General features: G+C 28.0%; 2 protein-coding genes across 2 annotated transcripts in view; both read right to left on the bottom strand.

The window, feature by feature from the left end:
- Positions 1-7,172: 7,172 nt before the first annotated feature.
- On the bottom strand, positions 7,173-9,128 carry LOC135926896 (uncharacterized). Its single transcript, XM_065462830.1, has one exon. The coding sequence runs from the start codon at positions 9,126-9,128 to the stop codon at positions 7,173-7,175; it is 1,956 nt and encodes a 651-aa protein (XP_065318902.1).
- A 2,559-nt stretch (positions 9,129-11,687) lies between these two features.
- The window catches only part of LOC135925809 (uncharacterized), a 14,615-nt gene continuing 884 nt past the window's right edge, over positions 11,688-25,418 (bottom strand). Inside the window, exons 2-6 of the mRNA XM_065461301.1 lie at positions 22,739-22,916; positions 18,015-18,063; positions 16,151-16,212; positions 15,914-15,965; positions 11,688-12,824 (exon numbers count right to left, since the gene is read on the bottom strand). Of these exons, the coding sequence (XP_065317373.1) occupies positions 12,783-12,824; positions 15,914-15,965; positions 16,151-16,212; positions 18,015-18,063; positions 22,739-22,916 (383 nt within the window). The 3' untranslated portion in view covers positions 11,688-12,782. The remainder of the gene's footprint in view (positions 12,825-15,913; positions 15,966-16,150; positions 16,213-18,014; positions 18,064-22,738; positions 22,917-25,418) is intronic.

Here is a 25,418-nt window from a genome sequence, read left to right as displayed (position 1 = left end):
AAAGTGCCCACATTATGTCTATATGTATTATTTAATCTTAAGTGCCCCCTTATCTATTTCTTTTATGACTTCATCAGAAATGGAAATGATATTTACATATATATTTAAGAGCTAATGGTCAGGGACCCAAACCTTTATTCATAACGGTTAAGTTTGGTTACTGTTCAATATGTATAAAATTATAATGGTCACGGTTCTTACAAAAAATTTATAAAGTTTGGGTTCGGTTCAGCTAGAAATTTCTTTTAAAATTATTTTTATTCAAGCAACACCATGGGTATAATGATTTTAATTATGAATATTATTTATTAAAATTTTTGTTATCACTTAAATTAGTATAATATTTATGTATCAAATTAATTTATTTTATTATAAGTATCTATGAATATATATAAAAAATATTTATGAAATGAATCATAATTCATAACATATTATTTGAACCTATAAGTAATATATTTTCTAATATAAGTGGATTTATTCATATTTGTTCGTTGTGACGTTTTAGCCCAGAAAAGGTCCTTTCAATAGAGATTTGTTTTGCGGGAACCTCAATAATGATGGATATTCAATTTTTTTTGATTCCCAGTATATAAAAAATTATGAATTTTTAGATTAATTATATAAATGTAACTAAATCAAAAATTGGTTATTTAGATATTTTGCACACTAAAATATAGAAAATAGGAATACTTTAATACTTATGAAGCAGCTTAAAGATTGTGGATCTATTTAAGTCATAGTGAAAAAATGAATATATACTTCTTATGGATATTAAACAAATATTTTGATCACTTAATTATAAATAACGACGCAGATATGGTAAGATATACACCATAAGGAAAAGAATGTAAAAAAATGTATTATAACTTATTTTATTTTGGTTGAAATCAGTTTAAATCACTTTTTTATACAAATTATTTTTACTCCTTTGAAAAGTTACGGTTCAGATATTTGTACAAGTTTATAAAAAATTTACGTTGTTTATATTTCTGGAAAGATATCACTATTGAATTTATATAAATTCTTTAATATTAATATACTAGAAAAAAATTTGCAAGTAAGTTTACTCGCTTTCTTGAAACTCTTGGGAGTATAGTTAAAATTAGTAGGTAGATTGGTAAAAATGCTTCTAATGATGTTTAATATTTGTGTGGATTCCAAACCTATTTATTTCAATTAAATTATATATTTTTTAAACTATTAATCTCGGTAGATGTATTCAACTTAAGGTTCTTAGATTACTTGATTAAGCGGAGGGAAATTCTATAGATATTTTCCATTTTTTAAGTTTGTATGATATATTGAATATTATAATTGAAAAACTTAGGCTTATCAACGATGACACATTCGCTTTAGAGTCAATAATTAATCTTTATTAAAAACAATTATCAATTTTAAATTAAAATTTAAGTCATAGCTGTGACAATTCTTTTCAAAAGTTGACTGACACTAATAATATTTTTTAGATTCATATAAAAAATTTGCCTTTTCTAGAGCCTAATATGATGATCAAAGCAGTATTTCTCCCTCAGAGCCCCTCTCTCCCAGCAATCTTATTGGCGCACAATGGTTTCACCTTACATTAAATTTATTTCAATATGCATTAAATCTAAAAACTACCTTTAAAACGTTTAACAATATTATACACCTTTCCTATAACTACTTGTACAAATGAAAAATTATTTTATACAGTACCGAAGAAAGCTATTTAATACAAACTTGGGTCATCAGGGATTTGAAATGAACCAGAATGAATCTCAAAACCGTTATTTTATATTAAAAAACTAATATTTAAAAATTACTTTATTAAGGTATTTATTAGAATATAAAATAATTTTGAAGCCTTTGAACGTATAATCAGCATTTTTTTTGCTCTGGGAGGAATCCAATCCCCTCCCCCTCCATCGCTACCCAACTGTATTATGTGATTTGAAAATGTGATAACTCTATGAATAAGTAGATAGCTAGATAGATCTGTTAGAAATTATGGATAAAATTACATTACATGAATTTAAAAAGGATGAATGTTCTATTGACGACTATATGGACTACATCAAATATATGCTAAATGTTAAAAATATTCCTCAAACTGACGCCACTTTGAAAAAATTATTTATAGCTAATGGAGGAATAAATATTATAACTGATATAAAAAAATTACTCTTTCCAAGAAAAATTGATGATGTGGTATGGGCAGATCTATACAAAATTGCAAAACAACTTTATAAAGATGAAAGAACTGTTTTGGCATCGAGAATTGATTTCATTAGATTAAGTCGTGGACCAAAATCCGTATTGAGTTATTTAAAAAATATAAAGGAATTAGCCCGTAGATGCGAATTTGAAGATAATATAAAATTACGAATTCGTGATCAATTAATAGCTGGATTAAAGATGTCACAACTAGATAAAGAACTACGTTTAAGATACCCAGATACTAGAGACGAAAACCAACCGTTAAGCTTAAACAAGGTTATAGAAATGGCTTTAGCTAGAAATAAATAATACTACTAAAATGGTTTATAAAATCAAAGAGACGACCAAATATAATGATAATAATAAACGATTAAATCAAAATGATAAAAATAATCGACAGTATAATGATAATCGACATTATCAAAATGAAAATAAAACATACGTAAAAAGAGAACCAATGCAAAGTTATAATAATTACCACACAAATAATAATAATACAAGAAAACCGTGCTATTTCTGTAATCGTTTTCATGCTATTAGAAATTGTTCAGCATACGAAAAAACGTGCAACAAATGCAAGAGATCAAACACACTTTGTCGTGTGTTGTAAAACTAGAAGAAAGGTTTACGGTACAAATTACAATAGTAACGAAGACGATTCAGATTTCTATATAAAAAAAGTCTACAAATATGGACACATTAACAATTATGGTATTAATAAACAACCAGGAAATTAAAATAGAATATGATACGGTACAGCAGTAACCAATATAAATGGAACAATATGGAATAAAATTGGGAGGCTAAAACTTAGAATGGTTAGAGCTCCAACTACATATGAAAACAATACAATAAAAATTATGGGCGAAGCTTATGTAAAAGTGCAATTAGATGATAAAATAAAATAGCTTCCATTATTAGTTACAAAAACAAATGATGCAGCACTATTTGAATTTTCATGGACTATTGAATTTATCTATCGTTACCATATGTAAAAATCATTATGATCAACAATAAATATAATAACAATGATAATAATAACGTAAATATTGAAAAACTATATAAAGAATTCTCTGATAATAAATTAGTATTAATAAAATCATTTGAACCAGCAAGATACAATTGGAAGAAAATACAAAACCAATTACACTACCAGCTAGAAGAGTACCGTTGCCTTTAAAAGTAGAAATTCAAAATGAACTGAAACGTTTGGAAGAAAATAATATAATAAAGAAAATAGATCCATATCCATCAATAACAAGAGTAACCTGAAGTACTCCAATGGTGTGGTATGTAAAACTTTAAGTGAACTTCGATTATGTGGAGATTTCAAAGTAACATTAAATAAATCTCTACTAAAAGACTCACATTTTACCAACGTTTGAAGAATTAATCGCATAGATCGCTAAATGGAAATAAATATATAACATTAGATCTCTAAGTCGCATATCTACAAATGAGCATTGACGAAGAATCGCAAAAAATATTAACAATGGTAACACCAATTGGATACAACCACTATTTACCATTACCGATTGGTATAGTACAGCACCAATAATATTTCAACGATATATGGACGATTTACTGGCTGATACAGCAGTTTATCTATATTATAATTTTCCGATGTCCTCACTACGTCATCGTAAAGTCATGTCATCGCTACGTCATGTCATCGGTACGTATTTATTTTTATTTTTTGTTTGTTGATTTTATTAATTTATTTTATACAAACAGATGAATGGAATTTTGAGAATTGATGGTGTACACATACCTAACATGGATTGAGAGATTTGATCGTCTTTGAATTGATGTAAACAATATTCCCTCAACTTTATAAATATGAATGAAACTTTTTATTTCACTTAATCCCATCTCTATTTTAGATTACCTTATCAATTTTCATCTCATATTATCAATTACACATTAATGAAATCTCTACAAGATACTCAACTTGTATATTTATTTTGAACATACTCACAATTTTTGTCAGTACTTAGATTACAATTTTTTGTAATCATATTTTTCTTTCATAACCAATAATTAAGAAGATAACCAAGTATATTCAAATAATATTCTTATCCTAACCTATTTATAATCTCAAACGCTTATAAATAACTCTTTCTTTATTTTTTCCCCTCCCTTAATGAATTTATTTATCACTAAATTTTATTATCCCATTCTTTTCTTTCTATCTCTATTATCTATTAACCACTATTTCTCAAAACCTTATCAATTCTTTTAATTTAATATTTTTTATAATATAATTATTTATACTTACTTTCCCCCCCCTTTTTTAATCTTATTTTTTAATTACCTTACAATTATTAACCTTAATCTTATTAACATTACATTCATCATGTTATTTTTTAACTTTTAGAATATCATAATAGGCTTGATAAGTCCCCCAATAATTTTTTTTGATGATAGCCCTCCAACTACTAGAAATATGCATCTAATATTGACCCATCTACCGGTTTGATGAATCTATTATTAAAGATAAGCAAAGAAAATAATGACGATTAAACAAACGCCTTACCCATCCTAGAGTTACTGGTAGACAAAATAATAAAGAACTACGCTTGAAATGAACTCATCTGGAGGTTTATTTTGTTTTTTTTATCTTATGTTTTATATCTATGTTTATTTTATTTTCACCCAGTTCTCCAAATAATATTTCTATCACCACTACCACAATCCCTATGCCTCCGCCTATTTTTAAACAAATATAAACATATAATTATGTACTATCATTCACTTCACTAGGTTAATATAAATATTACTTTATCCGATTCTCTGAGAAACTTTCATGAATATTTAGAGGAATGTTCAAACTTGAATGTACAGTACGGCCAATTTCATCAACTTTATTAATGAAAAAATATGCAGTATTTCTGTCGTGGACTTTATAACAATACTTAAGACCGCATGATTCTATTTTAGAAGGGGATACCGATGCTGACATTGCCAGAAATATCGTTTTGCGTGTTCAAACTTGAATGTACAGTACGGCCAAATAATGCAGTAGTTCTGTCGTGGCCTTTATAACAATACTTACGACCGTTTTATGGTTGAGTTAACATTGTCGTTCATGATTCTATTTTAGAGGGGGATACCAATGCTGACATTGACAGAAATATCGTTTTGCGTCCCAAGGCATAGGCATATCACTGCTTTGTTAATCCGTCATTACTTTCATCTATAACCCTAAATGATTCACTGCTTTGTTAATCCGTCATTACTTTCATCTATAACCCTAAATGATATAAAATTATACATTAATTATTTACTCTCCAGACGACCGCCCAGATTTATTTTGTCGCTTTTTCCATCAAAAATTAAAATGTCAACAAAGATTTGCTCTTAATTTTATCAAATACATAATAAATAATCCTCATTATTTTTTAAAAAAATTATCCTAAATTTATGTCAATAAAAAAATATCTTAAAAAATATATAAATAATTTGCATATAAGTTTCATTAGTGTTTAATGGCATTTTTGTAATTTAAATAGACAGCATTTTTTTTTACTTAACATAAAAAAATATATATCCCTTATAAAATTCTTTGCCAAATAATTTCAGAAATGCAAGACATACATTAAATTTATCTGAAAAACAATAACCCTATATAATAAACAACATATTTTTTAGATATAATTTTAATTGATCATATTACAAAAAAGTATAAGAGTCGATTATTATTATTTTATTTGTCATGATTCTCTAATAAGTGGTTGCCCAGGCCTTCCCAGTTTCCCTTAATACGGAATTTACATGTTTTTTTTCCCATATTAGACTAATTGGTAAATCAGATATTTCCCGTTCATGTGATGATATTAAAAATGTAACTATCTCCGAGGCGGGAAAAAATTTTCAAAATTATAATGGGTAGGACTGGGGTTGGAACCTCAAAATTAATATTAGCTTGCACCTGACTTGGGAATATCTTTTACAAATTATTAAGGGTTGAGCTGGGCTTGATAAACTTTTTTATCTTGGATGCTTCCTAATATTGTGAGCTTGAACCTGGCATGACATCTATTGTAAAAAATGAATAAAAATCTCAATGATGTTATAATCACAGAAAAAAATGATACAGAACATATAGAGAATATAAAACAAGTCCTCAAAAATTACAAAATGCGGGATTAAAAGTTAAAACTAGCAAAATAAATTTTATGAAAGAAAAAGTATCATATTTAGGATACATAACATAATAGATCAAAATGGAATATACCCATATAAAAATAAAATAATAGCAATACAAAAATATCCAACTCCAAAAGATAGACATGACATAAAATCATTTCTAGGTATATTAAACTATCATACACGGTTCATACCAAACTTACATGGAATTATAGCCGAATTACATAATAAAACTAGTAAAAATGTTAAATGAAATTGGACTAAAAAAGATGTTACATTATTTGAAAAAGCAAAAGGAATAGTAACAGAACAAAATACTATTCAATTTTATAAACCAGACCTCGAGTTAATATTAGAAACAGATGCATTTAACCAAGCATTTGGAGCTGTACTCATGCAAAAATATGATAATGGTAATAAATTTCCAATAGCGTACACCTCGAACTTTACAAGATGCTGAAAAGAATTATTCTACAATAGACAAAGAAGCAGAAGCAATAATAACCGGTGTAGAAAAATTTCATAACTATTTGTATGGACGAAAATTTAAAATACGAACAGACCGACCACAAACCTTTAATAAAGATATATGGTAATAACAGAGATTTAAGCTCATTAACAACCAAAGATTATTACATTGGGCTTATAATTTCAGGGTTGTGCATTTGACCGGTCAAATACAATTCGGTCAATTGACCGATATTTGACCGGTCAAATATGGTCAAATTCAAATAAATGTTTTTTACACCAATATTAACTTTATTTTGCATTTATATAATATTATAATAAATCTATGTATAATAATAAATATCATAATATTTTTTAATTCATTCTATAGTCAATGTTTCACCCTCCGTGGCAGAGTCTTGTTCCGATTCATATTCAATATCATTATTTTCTTTAATATTTTTAATCAATCTTAAATTATGATACACTCTTACTAATTTTCCTGCTGTAGAAGCCTTTAATCTATTTCTGTTTTTCGTGTGAATATTGCCCCAAACCGACCAATTTCTTTCAGAAGAAGAAGTCGAACTAGGAAATGTTAGTAAAATATTAGCGACTTCTCTTAATGGGCAAGGTGGGCAAAATGCATTCCACCAACTTGAGGCCGAAATTTGATTGTTTCTTATGGAAGTTACAACTTTCCACATATTATGGCTATTAAATATACCGCTTTTGCTTCTGAAATTTACTATATTACTCAAAATATTTTGATAATCACCACCTTGTAAAATACCCAATTCTTGTATTATATTACATGCTTCATCAAATTCAGTATTAGTAAGATGCTCCCCTTGATATTGGGGGTCCAATAAATAAGCAGCATTGTGAGCACATGTATTTATATCAGTTTTTCTCTTTTCAAACATAACCTTAATTTTTTTTTCTTGAGATGGAGAAAATATAGAATCATGGCATGATTGTATTATGTGTTTTTCCAAATTAAGCATCTCGTTTTTTACTTGGGCCAAAGTACATTTATCCCCTTGCACTTTCAACAATGAGGTAGCTAAAGGTTGGAGTATAGCTAAAAATTTTAAATTTTTCGTCCAAAATTCTTCGTTTAATATATTATTGGTAATTTCTATGGGACAATTATCACAAACAGCTTCTTCAACAACTGATGCTTTTAGAGCTTTCTTGCATATTTGAATTTGCTCCATACATTTTATTGACGATGCCCATCTTGTTTGGCTAATTGTACTTAATGTAGATGGTATGCCATGAAGATTCTTATTACGGGAAAATACTGCAGCTGGTATGTGTTTATTCTTGAAAAATTTAACAATTTTTTTAATTATTGAAATATGGTCACTGAAGGCGTCCAATCGTTCAAAATCGTGAAAGAATAACTGCAATGTATGCGCTGCACAACCATAACATTGTATATGATTATAAATAGATTCAGATTTTAGAATTCTCCAGGCTGCTTTCATGTTAGCGGCATTATCAGGAACTAAAGAATATACTTTTACCGGATTCAATTCATGAATTACATTTTTAAATTCCTGGGCAATATAATCTGCCGTATGGCGATTTTCCTCAGTATTTAGAAATTTGTAGAACACTGGAACAGGCGTCATCACCATAAAATTAATAATACTCTCGTTTCTAATGTTGCTCCAGCCATCTGATACAATTGATAAGTAAGGAGCTTTATCTATTATATCTGCAACTCTCACCTCCATATCACCTGACGCTTTGTCTAGAAGATATCCAGCCAGCTGCCTTCTCCTGGGTAATGTGTAAATAGGACGTATTTTTTTAAAAAATTCTTGGATGTAGGGATTTTCAGTGATGTGGAAAGGTAAATTGCTCGCATATACAGCCTTTGCAAACAATTGATCCAGCTCATTTTTTTCTTTGGGATTAATTCTATCTATGAAACCGGTTATACAAGATTGAGATTTATATTTAATCGCCTTGCTTGTAGATTGATTAGAAATAAGGGAATCAAATTCTCCTGAGTCACAAGACAAAATATTGTTCATTTGATAATCATTCTCACTAATTTCACCCAATTCTTCATTAGAGTTAGACTTAGAAGTATTACAAATTACATTTGTGATATTTTTTGTAGAGGTTGATATTTTGTAATTTGAATAAAATTTTTCCTTAATTATAACAGGGCACATAGTACAGCTGCTTAATAAATGTTTGACCATTCTATCAACGTGGGTGATATAGGACATCTTGCAAAACTTGCACACCGCTTTAACTGATTTACCATCGCGTACTTCTTGAAAATGTTTCCAAACATGATGCTTTGGTTTGACCATAATCCCTAATATATTAAAATTTAACAAAAAATGATTTTGATTATTGTAAAGTTAATCAATCTTAACTATTTTATAATTATCGACCAATTATTCCAATAATTTCTTAATATTATAAATATAATATAATAAACTTTTTACCAGAATTGAATTATATTCCGTAAATCTGACCAGAACAATTAAAATGAAAATTAATTTTAAAAACCAAATATAGCAAGTGTAAGTAAAACAAATGAGAATTAATATAATTTATACTCGGCTAAATATTAAATAAAATTTAAATTTATTAAAAAATAAGAATGAAAAAATTATATTATGATTATAATAAATCGGGTATTTTTATTTTTTTTAAGAAAAATGAATTGAAAAAAATAAAGAAGGCGAGAAACGGCAATGATTAGGCAAAAAAATAACTAAAAATATTACTATATTTAGAAAAATTACATATTTATATTTTAACAATAAAAAAATTCTTTTGTTTTTAACAATTCATGATACAAATAATTTTTTAAATAATTGTAACCTAATAAGATTGATAAACATGCTTTTAATGCATACTAGTTAATTATATCAAAATATTTATTCGCCATTAATATTTTAGAGTATTTGACCAGTCAAATACTCCTCCGGTCAATTGACCGAATTTGACCGGTCAATTGACCGACATGCCAACCCTGTATAATTTATCTGCATATGTTTATGATATAATGTACAAGAATTGCGCTAATAATATAATTGCAGATGCTTTATCGCAAAACCCAATAGAGAAAAATGATGATAGAATGCGAAAATAAAACAGTGAAATATATAAGAAATCTTACTTATGATACATTAACTCTATCTAGAAAAGAATTTAAAGATTAAACCGCAAAAGATCCAATTTTAAGAAGAGTAAAAATATTAATAAATGGTACAAATATACAAAATAAAGCACCAGAATTACAATCTTTTAAAACAAAAATAGATGAAATAGAAAATGATGAAGGTATTTTATTTTGGAATGGCAGATTAATCATTCCGTACTCACTTCAAAAAAGAGTTTTACACATATTGCATACGGGTCATCAGGGTATTACATCAATGAAATCCATTTATGAGACATTATATATAGTGGGAACAATTAGATTACGTTGAAAAATAAGTTAACCGCTGTATTGGGTGTCATAAACATCGCAGATATACCAGGAGTTGCCGTATACCAGGCGAATCCGCTATAACAACCCTGGGAAAGGGAAGAAAAGGAAAAAATCGAAGAACCAGTTGAAACCGAATCAATAAAAATGGTTGGCAATATAAAGTTAGAAGATAAAATAAAACCAAATCAAGAAGGAATTCAAAACCGATATCCAAAGAGGGAACGAAAGCAAACAAAAAGATTGATAGACATCTTAAATTAACTTTTCAACATATTTAAAAAAGAATTAGCACCCTATTAAAAAATTAGCAGCCTTTTTTTAAAAATAATTAACACCCATTTATTTAAATAGCTTTCTTGAGAAATTTTAGGCTTATTTTAAATAAATATTATTTTCGGCATTAAATCAATTTATTATGTTTTCCTTCCATTCGCCTTAAGCAAAACAAAATGGTGAAAAATCAAAATATATTATATTATAAAATAATATTATAGATGATCCTATATAGCAAAATAAAATCTAAACAAAGGAAACGTAAAAATTGTTTAAATTAAATATATATATCCATTTTTACTCTAATATTTGAGTAATCAAAAAGTTGTGCAAATTTTCCAATTAATTTAATGTTGATTTTGTAATAAGTTCCATTTTAATTCCGAGAAAATGCAAAATCAAAGTAATAGATAAAAAAAATTCCTAAAATTTTTGATAAATCTAAGAGCTTTTAAATTAGGATTGGTTATGAAGGTAAAGCATTGAAGCTGGCATTTTAGATATACTTTTGTTTCGAATATATACATATTATAATATAGTAGAAAATATAAATCTATGGACATGAACGGCCGAAGGCCGGTCAAAAACGAAATGAAGAACCACCAAAAGGGTGGGGGGTATGGGATGAAAGATCACATATGTTATATATAGTTAGAAAAATTAAACTTTTTTAAAATAAATTAGCACCTATTCGCATTAACTATCGACGCTCCTGCTTAGTTCTCCTTTCTCAGACTATTTTGGTAACATGTTTGATCATTAAAATGAGCGACTAAATATAATATGCAAATTACCTCCACCTATATTAGGCGTGTTTGGGAATCAGTTCCTGAAAATTTTTAAATTTGTTAGAGTTCCTAGATTTCGATTTCTCCCAAGAAAAAGAATAAAATTTTTTCAAATAATGACAGCGGGAGGTAGGAAATTGCATCTAATTTTTTTAAAGGCTGTAGGCGCCTTTAAGGTGGGTAGGATAAATTTATTGGGGGGTTATCTATTAAATTTTTAGATGAAATAGGACAAAATATATTGCTGTAAAAATTAATACTTTTATTATAGACCTATTATAATACAATGATATTGCTAATCATCGACCAGATCTATATATTGCATAAAATCATAGACATTATTTATTTTCCAAATAATTCTGCTATTTTAAATATAATTTAAAAGGGCTAGCCATTCTCAGCAAACTCATATTCATGCCAAACAATTTGAATGCATTCATTGGAAATGTTGGGCTTTCTAATTGAATTCATGACCTAAAAATAACTTTTATATTAGAGCTAAAATTCTAAATTTTGGTAGAGAAATGATTTTGGAGTTCTATATAAAAATTTTTAAAAATCATGGTCATTTAAAAAATAATAATACAATAAATGAATTTAAACAAACAGTGTTATATTGTATATAAAAAATATATGATATACGAGATAAATATATATGATTTGATTTTAAAAAAATACCATAATATGTGAGAAATATTGCACATCTTAAAAAATAATTGATGGTTTAAGGAAATATTACACACTTATATTTTTGCATGATGAATGATTAAAGGATAAAAAAAATATTAACATCAGAGAAAAATAATTAAAATATATTTTTTTATAATTTTAATAATAAAAATTAGTTAAAAAGGTATATAATATTATAATAATTGTCACAATATTTTTTGGTTAAAATCAGAAACCTGAAAGGCATCTGACATGAAATAAGCATAAAAATAAGATAAATTTAAAAATCTGAGTCGATCCGAACATAAAATTGGAAATTCGGGCTGGGTACAAAAATTTAAAGTCAGGGCCGGGCCAAAAAATCCGAGATCTGCTTTAAGAGAGAGAAAATTAAATTCAGGGAGATTCAGACTTAATCCAGGATTGACCTAAAATTTCTACCTCTGCAGGTCTCTGGTTATAAATATAAACATGTTTTTGTAATTTCTAAGATCTCAAAGGAGCATTAAAACTTACTAGAGATTAAAAATATAAATTTCACATTAAAAAATGGTATAATTTTTTCAAAAGATTATTAATAAATTATAGCATTTTATAATATATAACTTTGTTTCAGTAGGACTAAATGTGAGGTTTTAAATTATATGATCATTCAAAAAATAAAACAATTATGCTTATTATTAAAATAATATAAATAATATTGTGGTAATTAATTGCTAATTGATTGTATTCACATCTGAATTTTTGGTTTCTCAATCTTTGAAAACATAAAATTTTTGTATGATTGTTAATCAATACGGAGTAAATCTGTGATAGCCACCCTTGTATAAAGCCTGTAAGTAAAAAATAAAGTAAAGGTAAAATAGGAAGGGGAAGATAAAAACTCATTTTAGACAATGTTTTAAAAATAAATGAAAGTTGATAAAATAGTTGTGTAAATTTTGTATAAATTAGAGGTTAGCTCAAATAGATGGGGAGAAATGATCCTTTCAGGTTTAATTCCAGCATCATCTAGGCATAACTAATCTCAAATTACTAAATATATATATGTATGCTAGAGTAACAAATTATATACCATCTGTGTAATATATTCGATATAATATAATATCCAATTTAATAATCTAATAAAAATTAGTTTAATGCTGATTTTCATAGTCTCAATAATGTAGACAACCGTAAATTAAAGAAAAGTTTGGGGCCACGACCGTGGGCTGTTCTACCGAGGGATAGGGAGAGGGATCGGCAGAATTCGAGGGACCGGGATTTTCAGGTAGGTTGACGTTGGGACCGGTTTTCATCTTAGTCATCCTCCTGGGTAATTTTAGTAATTCACTTTATTGTTAAAATGTCACAATTTACCAAAGAATAAAACTACGCACAACAAGATAATTAATATTCAAATTTCACACAAAAAATATTTAATCGTCAAGAAAAAGAGAAAAATCATTATGATTGTTATTTTTGGATAAAAATAAGAAAATTATAACCATTTAATATATTTTATAAAAATTGAGATGAAAAATTATATTAATTTTCTTTGGGAATAAATATATTGATTATAGAGAACTATAGCTATAAAAAAACCTTCATATTATTTTTATACGTGTAATATCTTTAAAAATAATTATTTTAGATAATAGAATATGGTAAGATTATAACTTATAAGTACATTTTACAAGTTTTACGTTATATATAAAAATGTTTTTACATTATATATAAAATGTCTATTTTCATCAAAAATAACATTTTAGTTGTATTTCATACACAAAATAAATAAATAAATTTTAAATCTAATGCCATTTAAATTCCAACTTGTCTATTTACATTGCAAAGATATTGTTCTCTATAATTCATATTTTATTTTATGATTTTTTATATGGATGTATTGATTTATCAAATTTTAGAATAAAATAAAATTAATTTTTATTTAAATGTAATATGTATAAAATGTATGTGAATAAATCTTGGTAGAGATCTGCAAAGTTAGGCCCGGCCCATACCCGGCCCGAACGGGTTTCTGGCCTAATTCTATTTAAAATAATCGAGTTCGGGCCGAATAATTTAAAAAAATTTGGGCCGGGTCGGGTCGGACTTTGGAATTTTTTAAAATATATCTTATCAATTTTATATTGAATTTTTTATGTAAAATAAAAATTTTTGATTTTATTTATTGAAACTAAACGCCATATAACATATCTCTTTTATTTTGAGTAATTATAAAAATTAATTTCTATATTTAAATAAATTTGGGTAGGGCCAGGCCGGCAAATCTTTTTAAAAAAATTTCGGGTTCTAGCCGGGCCGGCAAAACTTTTTTAAAAAAAATTTCAGGCCATACCGGGCTTGAAAAATTAGGCCCGATGCAGATCACTAAATTTGGTATCAATAATATATTAACAATAATTATTAAACAAGGCTTTTATATCTCAGTAAATCTAAACTGAAATACCCATATGAGTATATATATTAAAAATTTCAAAGTTAACACAATATAAAACATTCATAATAAAATTTAACATTTAATTAAAAATTTTATCAAAATATGGATAAATAAAATGTTTTTATTTGAAAAAAACATGAATAATTATTTAAAATACAGAAAATCGATCTAAATCATAATTTTTATTCATAAATAATCATTGATTTTATTCGCGATTCAAATCAATGTGATTTAATCATGACAACCCTAATATTTTCTTCAAAAAGATGGTAATAAACTTGACAAGTGAGTTTCATAGTCTCAAACGACAAATTTTTCAAAACTGAGTTTTACCAAAAATACCATGACACTGAAAATCATGGATATTTTTCCCGATATTTTCTCAAGGAGAATTCTAAAGGCTTTAAATAATATATTATCGCCTTTAGCATTATTTTTCGCTTAATTGGAGATCAATTAAGCTAAGATGGTTATCGAATTAAACTTTGAAGACCCATATCTGGGGATGTATTAAAGTTAGAATTATAGTTGGTTAACTGTTCTATTTTTAGCCGGTTAAAAAAACGCGCTGAAAACTATCACCTCATTCTCGAGTTTTTAAAAATATAACTCAACTTTTAAAAAGTAGAAATAAATCACCTCGCCACTCAATACTTAGCGAATTTTTTTCGGCAGGCGTCTGTAGATTCATTACCCAATATAGTCAAAAAATTTAAATTCTTACAAAATTTATACATTATCATAACTTTCATTCATTTCAAAAATTGAAAACACTGGTTGATTTCATATGCAATCACCCTAAACGCAAGCTGTGCCGAACTGGGGACTTAGGTTACCATAGACATAGGGTATATAATATTTTTCTCAGAGAACACCTTTAGGTAGCTTTCCCTTAAAAATATCATACAAGGTTTTGGGTTTTTTTAAAAAAAATTTTGATATGTTTTTAGTAATTAAAAAGAATTAGTAACCTACATTTGTTTTAAATTACATATTTTATTAATTTTTGAGAGAGGGAGGAGTGAAATGTGTAGGGGGGATAATTTATATTGGCTTAAAAGATATTCACAACTTGCTAAGACTCTCTCCCGTCCAACCCCTTTCCTATTAATGTAAATTTCTAAAAAAGTATATATTTATAATCCATTACTATAAATAACGCCCTTAACAAAAAATAGTTCTGGCTAAATAAGAAGATTTGTTCATGAATTAATGCCAAAGCTATTTTTGAACTATGCATGGAACAAAACAGTATTTATTCTCATAAAATATAATTTTGAACTAAAAATGCAGATAAAATAGTTTAAGTTTCATATCGTCAGCAAATATTTTTAGTACCAAACAGGCTCTGATTTACAAATGCCTTAAATTACTTTCCATTTTCCGGTGGGAAATGGCCATGCAATGGCTATTTCGCCCCTATAAATGAAAATATTCAACAAAAATTTTATTAACAAAATATATGAATTGTTAGAAAGTAACCGTATATCCAGGTATAGGACCAATCGTTTGTGTACCTAAATATGGATCGAAGCTAAAAAAAATTTAAAAATCATGTGTCATTAGTTTAATTTCAATATCAATCTTTTATAAATATGATTTTCATTTACACTTTCTATTAAAAAATAATTCTACAAAGAATTTTATATAACCTCTTAGATTTTATCAATTTCAAGGAAAAAACATATAATTGTAAATCACCATGATATATTTATTTACCCAATAGCGTAAGCCAAATTCGATGACTGACTGGTAGGTAAGTTGTATTGATTAGCTACAACCTAAACAAATTAGGTAGATTTATTTATCTTCAAGTGCATTTATAATTCTTATTATTATTACAAATGTTAAATATCCTCAGAGTTGGGCAGTATCGTGAATACTTGTATCTAAGATACAAGATCCTTTTGTAACTTGTACTCAGTATCTTATTTACATTTTTAATAAGATACTAGTATCTGTATCTAAGATCCTTTCTGAAAAGAATCTTGTATCTTTTTCATTTTCTTGACAAAAGATACAGATTCTTTTTAATATTGATGTTTAAAATTTTACATATCACAGTTTATATTTTATTTTCCTCGAGAATCTTGTATTAATTTCCCTTTTAAATATGATGATAATCAAAATTAGCTGGAAAATTTATAACTCATATGGTAGATATATAAAAAATAACAACACCAAAACGAAATAAGTTAAGATTATATTTTATATATAAATGTTACTCGATAGAATATCATTACCAATTTTATGCAATATTTTTTAATTTGTAGGATGATTAACACATATGGTAGTGAAATTTAAATTATGGAAATAAGTTCCCGTGAATCAAATCCCAATCTTAAAATTTTATATGGAAATTTTTTTAAAATAAAAGTTAAAAAAGACAATGAACAGGCTAGATGTAAATCCTTTATATACAAAAAATGATAAAGGTTTAAACACAAATTTTGTTTAACATATTAATGTATATTAATTATGTGTGGTTAAGAGGGGCATAGGTTATCTTAAAAATTCAAGTTTACAATATTGTCTTCCTTTATTAAAAGCTGCCCAAGATAGTATGGGCAAAAAATTTTAAGAATATATTTTCCTATGATTTAAATATAATGAGACTTTTTTGACATCAATATCACGTCCATATTTTAATAACTTATGGATTGAGTCAAATGATAAAAAAAATACTTTCAAAATAAATTAATAAAAGAAGCCCTAAATATAGTAACAGGTATATTATCAAGCTCAAACTATAACACCAATAGATTTAACATTTAATAAAGAAAATGATGATTATTTTTCTTTTGGTGAAACAAATGTCGCTGAGTTCTTAATACAAATAACATTGAACTGGAGGTTTTAATTATATTAAAGGACGAAATACATTATAAATGCCTAATTATTATCCTTCAATTAAGGAAATTTTTTATAATATAATAATGCAATACCTATATCAGCTCCAATTGAATATTTAGTTTTGGCACAATATTAAGTACGCCAAAACGGCAAAGGAGTAACGATAAATTATTTGAAAAATTTGATTATCTTATAAAATAATGAATCTATTTTAAATACTCTTTTGCAAATTAATATTTCAACTCCCATTATACTAGTCTCCCTTCCCTATCTATGCTAAGAATGGGCTATTACTAATATTAAAATGTATGATTATTATAATTAACTCATATTAATTATTGTAAATATTCATTCTTATTATATGCGTATGTTATGTTCTTCACAAATAAATAATAAAAACTGTATTTTATAAACTATTCGAATTTAATTAGTAATAATAATTTAAAAGTATCTTGTATTTAAGAACTCTAATTAGGCAAAAGATACAAATATCTTTTATCTTTTTGATATTTTGAAAAAATACTAGTATCTGTATCTAAGATTCATTTTTTCACAAAGAATCTGTATCAGTATCTAGATTCTTTTTTTCGGTGGACCTGCCCTACACTGAATATCCTATATAATGACAATTTAGTAATTCAATTATGGCGATTCTTAAGGAACAAAAAAATATCTCCCAAACAAATCTGTATAATTTTTCTAAGATAAAATTATTTCTTTTTTTTATTACCTGATTTCCGTTTATGTAGTTTTGGAGAGTGTCTTGATAAGAAGACGTTCTTAGATATATAAAAAAAAATACAGCATAAGTATTAGAATAAATTTATAATCTTATAAAATTTGAGATTATGCATTGTTGTTGAAAAGGGTTCTGATTCTAAATATTTTTAAAAAAAGTGGTTCCACTTCCTAAATTTGACGAGGTTTTGAAGGTTCCGGTTTCTCTGTAATCCAACATAAATTTTTTTTAACAATATATATACCCCTTAGAAAACATTTTAAATAAAATATATAAATTATTTGCATTTTTGTTAGAATCGGTTCCTTACAAATTTTAGAAGAGAGTTTAAGGTTCTGACTCCAAACTTTGGTAAAGATATTTAAAAAGTAGTGCGATATTTATATTTTATAATAATATAGAGAGATAAATATCGATATCTTTTTTTTTAATAAAACAAAAAAAAACTATTTTTATTACATCATAATAATACAATCATCTATATTATGACCACCGTGGCGATCACTTCGTATAAGTTTTGCATTAACTAAACAGTCCAACACTGAATAATAGAATATTTAATTTTATAAAAATATTTTTAAGCAAAAAATTTATCAAAAATGTTGATAATCTTATTTTTTGATGAAGGAAATGTTTCCAAGGTTTAAGGAGGCTTTCTGTCGAATCAGGAAGATCAAAAGCCTGGAAAAAACAAAGATCGAACCGGTATTTTAATGGGTTTTCTGTGTCTTCAATCTCGGTAATCGGTCAAGTAGGGTGTATACGGTTCGTATTTTTATAAAAAATTAAAGTGAATAATATTCTATTTTTTAATATTAATAATGTTTTACAATTCAATTTATGCTATTTAGATTATGTCATATTATCAGGTTTATTTAAGTAAAATTTGTATTAAAAATTTATAACTTATCTTTACATATACAACTACACATTTTATTTCACCTGTTATTAATATTTATACTCGCATGATTAAAAATAAAATTTTTGTTCTTGGGTTACCAATTGGTTGATCAACAGGCCATAAAGCATTTTTAGAATGAAACCTTATAAATCTTACTTAAAAGAAAAATTATTTTTTTTTCCTCTTTAGCTTTCACCTTTTCTGGTGGTAAGCTCCTTCAATATCTCTCTCCACTTTATGTTATTCATACTATCTCTTTTATCTAATTTATACTTCTTCATATTGGCTCTAACTTTATGGCACCATTGAAGTTTTGGCCTTCCTCTTTTACGTTTATCCATCACTTCCAAACTCTCAACCTTATTTCCTATGTAGTTCAGAGGCCTTCTCATTGTATGCCCATACCATCTAAGTCTGTTTACCATTATCTTAGTCTTAAGATTACCTTTAAACTTCCTAGTATTTTTGTACTTCGCACCTTATCCTTTCTTGTTACTCCAGCAATCATCCTCAGCATTCTCATCTCCATAGTTTGTAGACTTCTCTCGTCTGATTCTTTGGTTGGCCATGTTTCCGAACTATATAGAATAGTTGGTTGTACTATGGAACTGTGAATTTTTCCCTACAATTTGTGTGGGATTCTTTTGTCAAAGAGCACTCCAGATAAAGATCTCCACTTTAACCACCCTTGATTAATTTTATTCTTTATCTCTTTCTCTATTGTGCTGTTTGTTATAGTGTTGCCCAAATATTTGCAGCTTTCAATTGCCGATATCTGCCATTCATTTATATCAATGCTCTCTGTTTCATCTCCTCCTATCACCATATACTCCATTCTATTAACTTTTAGTCTGTACTTTTCTAGGATATTTATCCAGCTCACTAATCTTTCTTTCATTTCATCCTAAAATATCATATTCCACGGGACTGTTTGTGGTATAGACTGTGCTAATATATCTATTACTGTTATAAAGATAAGTGGGCTGAGAGCCGACCCTTGATGAACTCCCTCGGCTATTGTGAAGCCTGTTGAAGTACCAGTTGTGCTACGGACCATTGTTGTATGGCCCCTATACATATCCTGTATTATTCTTATATATTTTTCGGGAACCTTTTTGTGGCGTAGCGACCACCAGATAAGTTTTCTTGGGATTCTATCGAAGGCCTATTCTAGATCGAGAAAGACCATGTGTAGCTTTTTGTTCTTTTCCCTGTATTTTTCACTCATTTGCCTATTGCGCGGATAGCATCAGTTGTTGATCTTCCAGGAATAAAACCAATCTGAGTCTTTCCTATTTCGATTATGTCTCTTAACCTTTTTTCTATTATTATTTCGTAGAGTTTAAGACAGTGTGACATTAGTTTTATGCACCTGTAATTTTGACAATTGTGTGGATCCTTTATTTTTGAAGATAGGAACTAGATAGCTCTTTTCCCATTTTTGAGGGATCTCTTCATTTCCCAGTATTTTATTGTACAGATGAGGAGATGCATTCCATCATCTCCTAGTGCTTTAAGGCTTTCTATTGGAATATCAACTGGACCCCTAGCTTTGTTGTTTTTCATATGGTTGATATTTCTTGTTCTGTTATTGGTTGTATAAGGTTTTGACATGGGGAGTGTTCGTCTAGATGTAGTATGTGGGGATTAAAGTTGAGAAGCTTCTGAAAATATTATTTCCATCTATTCATTATTTCTTTTTTCTTATTATCAATTTCCCATCTTTATTTTTGATTACTTTCGGAGCTCCGTTTATATCCCTAGAATTCTTTTCTCGCTGTTTGGCTAATCTGTACATTTTATTTTGCCCTTCTTTGGTATATAGTTCTTCATACATGTCATCGTATGTCATAGCTTTGGCCCTAGCCACCGTTTTTGTAGCTATTCTCTTGGATTTTTTGTAATTTTTCTTGTCATCTGGGTTTTTGGATTTGTACCATATTTTATATAGGGCTTTTTTCTCCTTTATAGTGGTTTGTACCTCTTCATTCCACCACCATAGTTCTTTGTATGATTTGTTGCTTCCCCTTGTCAAGCCCAGTGTCGATTTGGCAGTGTCTATTAATCTGGATGAAAGGTCTGTCCACATTTTTTCACTGACTTGTGAGGAATCTATTGTTTCAATGTTTGCATTGATTGCAAAGGCATCTGTCATTGATTTTAATCTACCCCATTTAATGCATGGTTCAAGTTTTATTTTGTTTTGAGTGGATTTATTTGTGATGTGTAAATCCATGACTAGTAGCTTGTGTTGCGCGGCAATATCTTCTCCTGGGATGACTTTGCAGTCTATTACATCTTTTAATCTTCTGCGTGAAATAAGCATGTAATCTATCTGGATTTTCCTTGCACCACATATGTTATTAAATGGTTGTCCTTTTTCTTATAGTAGGCGTTGGTTAAGGCAAGGACGAAGGCTTGCGCAAATTTCGTACATGCTCTCCTTCATCATTTCTTTCTCCATATCCAAAACCACCATGATGCCTTTTGTAGCTGTCTCTTGCTTTTCCCACATGCGCATTTAAGTCTCCACATATTATTACTAGGTCATCCTTGGGGATTTCCATTACAGCTTCATCAAGGATAGCTCTAAAGTCACCTTTCTCCTCTTCCTTACCCGTTTGAGGAGCATATACTAAAAGGATGTGTAGTATTGATTGGCCAATGCAGAGTTCTATTTTCATTAGTCTATCAAAGATCCTGTTGACTTCTACCACTGAGGAAGTTAGATCTTGACTGAGGATGATGCCGACACCGTTCTTATTGCTAACAATTCCATTATAGTACAATTTATACCCATCTCCAATCACTAAAGTTTTCTGACTTTTCCACATTGTCTCTTATATGCACGATATGTCAACTTTTCTCTTGTTCAACACTGATGCCAATTCTCTCGTCTTACCTTTAAGTGTACCAATATTCAAACTTGCTAACCTTGTCTCCTTTGCTTTGACCTTTATTTTACTTTTCGCAGGATGGAGGTCTACACCCTGCGCGTCGCTTGGAGGGAACGTCCTAGCTTTCATATTCGTATTTTCATTTGTTTCCTTCATTTTTGTTTATTGGACAAGTATCCTTAGCACCCGGCTGTCCAAGCCTGTCGGTGACCGGGGTGTCATCTCTAAGCTCCGAAATTCATCTCGCCATATGTCTTTACACATCATTCATCGAAGAAAAACCCAAAATATTTTTACGTTCCTTACCAGGATCGAACCTGAGACCTTCTGTTTCCAAGCCTACATCATAACCCATTAGGCCACCCCAGCGATAAAGAAATGTAACCAGCTAATAATTTAGCGATGTTTTGAAATAATAGCCAGTCGATATTACACTTACATTGATTAATGTGACAAAGCTCAGCACAAATCAAATTTTTATAAAAATGTATTGTAATAATAACCAGGAGATCTCCGATACCAAAATGTTATTTAAAAATATTAGGTTAGTCCTGACTATTTCATTTTAAAAATGGGTCGATATAATAGTTCTATTGTAATAAATATTATATCTATATAATTTAGTCGAACAATATTTAAAAAAAATTAATTATATTAAATAAGAACTAGTTCGCGTTTCAAAGTTGAAGGAGCTTGGACAGGGGCTACCTAGTAAAGTGAGAAAATTGTTTTTTTAGGAAAATTCAAGGGAAAAGTTTTATATATTCGAGATCCACAAAAATAGGCCTGGTCTAAATGGGCTTTGGGCTTATTTTAAAAAAAATTAATTTGAGCTAGTTCAGGCGTAATATTTTTAAAAAAATTCGGGGGTTTGAAAAATTAGGCCTGATGCAGATCACTACTATATATTAACAAACCTCAGTAGATCTAGATTAGAAGGCTGAATAAGGGCTTGATTCAAAGATGAGGACAGAATGTTATTCGCTTGATTTTGGCTGATCACTGGATTGTTTCTATTGTTGGCTAATATATGATTGGTAAGTAATTGCTGTTGCATCTGCTGCTGCTGAATGAGGGTGGAAAGCAAAATGTTTCCTACCATCCGTTTATATAAAATAGGGTGACATTTAAAAAAAAATGAATATGATAGATTTTAATTGAAAATATGCATAGGTAATTTATAATATATAATCATAGTTATAATATATATTATATTATGCAAACGTTCCTTTAAAAAATAAATAAAATTTATCTTGAAAAATGCTCTCGCCTCATTATATTGAATGTACTTTAATAAAAAAATGTCTGTCTATCAAAAAAAAGGCAATTTTATATATAAGATGCAATTTTATTTTAACTAATACTTATACATTTTAAATCGAAAATGTAGGGTAACTATAAGGGTAATTCCATGACAAATCGACCAGTGATTCGGCCGACCATCTCAAAAATGAATGAAACTTGGCATGTTAGTTATTTATGTTGTAAATGATAGGGTAATTCCATGACAAATCGACCAGTGATTCGGCCGACCATCTCAAAAATGAATGAAACTTGGCATGTTAGTTATTTATGTTGTAAATGATAATAAAATCCAAATTTTAGAGCCCCAGCTCAACCAGATCCAAAGATATACGCTTTCAAAGTAGAGAATCGCGTAATGCGTGATTTCTTATATCTTGTTTTTCTTAAAAAATACTTAAGATAGAAGTACAAATAATATATCACTTTATAGCCCTTAAAATTTTACATTGGAAAATATTGAAAAAAAGTTAAAAAATTTTAAGTGTTTTTGTATTTCCGGTAAAAATAAAAAATTAACATTCCTGGGAAGGGATTTTTTTTTGGTGTTGATACTCTCTAAAAATGTTTATTACCTTTATATTAAACTATTTAATGAAAAATCTCGATAGCCATTTTTGTTTTTTTAATTTTATTAAAATTTTTATTATTTTTGTAAATAAAAAAGGATAATATAGATGGCGTTATACTAAATTTATTAATAATATATTATATTTAATAATAATATATTTTATAGCGGTATTAAAATCAAAAGAAATCGATTAAGTATAACCAGTATGATGTCCTGGGGCAATAAATGAGGAAGCGGCCCATATAAAGATACTTTAAAATTATATTCAAGCTATTATAAAAATATATCTATTTATCGCAATCCATTTTGCGCTTAAATAAAAATTCTTGAGGCCGTAATTTGTATATATTTCACACTTCTGGATCTACTATCGTTATTATTTAAAATTAAAGATTTTATCATCTAATTTTATTTTTCATTCCTTTCTTTCTATTAAATTTTTAATTATCAATCATGATTGAAAAGAACATAAGGATTAAAAAATATTTCTTTTTTTACTTAAAATTTTTTTTTAAATTTAAAAAATTGTAATAATGAAATCACTGTGTAGTAATCCATTCATTAGAGAAGGCCATAAGTCTATTTCAAAAAATCTACAAAAGGCAAGTTTATTTATATTATGGGATTCTGGATTTTTTACTAATATAATATCTTTTTTATTATTGGATATCGTGATTATTTTTATTATATATAAAATTAAATTACACCAAAGATGATTAAAAAATCCAAAGGTTTATTAACAATAGGCCAATCATTATGTCACTCATGTCGCTTATATTTGATAAATATGGAATCCATTGAGGATATATCTGAAAATGAAGAGCCCGAACTAGCCCCATCCACTTCAACTTTGGATATAATAAATGTATCGCTAGAAGAAATAGGCCAATCCCCAATAAAAAAGAAAAGATAAGGAGAAAAGAAATATCCGCAAGAAAAACTTAAAAAAATAACAAAAGCATTAAGTCAAAACATATTAAGAAGCAGCCTTCCTGAGTTTGATATACAAAATAATAAAAATGACGAACTTCTTCAAAATTTAAAACATCATTATCCAATTATTTCTAAGGAAAAAAAATATCAACTCCTTAAATATTGCCCCCTTCTTGGACTTCTAAAAAAATTGAGATGGAGTTCAAAGCCACGAATTACTTGGTAAGAAAATTAAAAAAACTAATAGAATTAAAAGGATTTATGTCATCTCCCAATATAAAACCTGGGCAAACAATTGATCAGAAAACCGTGAATATTATAGAAAAATTTTACTCTTCTGATGAAATCAGTCGCGCGATGCCCGGGAAAAAAGAATATAAATCCATAATGATCAAGGGGAAAAGAGAGCAGTCTCAAAAAGATTAATTTTAAACAATTTAAAAGAATTATATGAACGATTTAAAGAGAGGTACCCGATAATTAAAGTTGAATTTTCTAAATTTGCAGATTTACGGCCAAAAAATTGTATTCTGGCTGGAGCCAGTGGAACACACAGTGTGTGTGTTTGTGTAATTCATCAAAATTTTAAGCTTATGTTTGTAGATGCTAATTTGGCAAAACTATTAGCTATGCCAGAATATCCATTACATAACTATAAAAATATTTTAGCTCAAACAATATGCAATCCAGCACTCCCTATTTGTTATTTAGGAGATTGTAACTATTGTCCAGGCACATTCTCAATTAAAAAACAATTAGATGTTGTATTTGCCCAAAATGACATAGATCAT

Source organism: Gordionus sp. m RMFG-2023, chromosome 3 (assembly GCF_954871325.1).
Source record: "Gordionus sp. m RMFG-2023 chromosome 3, tfGorSpeb1-WG-v2, whole genome shotgun sequence".
NCBI classification, from domain to species: domain Eukaryota; kingdom Metazoa; phylum Nematomorpha; class Gordioida; order Chordodea; family Parachordodidae; genus Gordionus; species Gordionus sp. m RMFG-2023.
The sequence above is the reverse complement of the archived record's forward strand: the minus strand, read 5'-3'. Positions and strand labels throughout refer to the sequence as shown.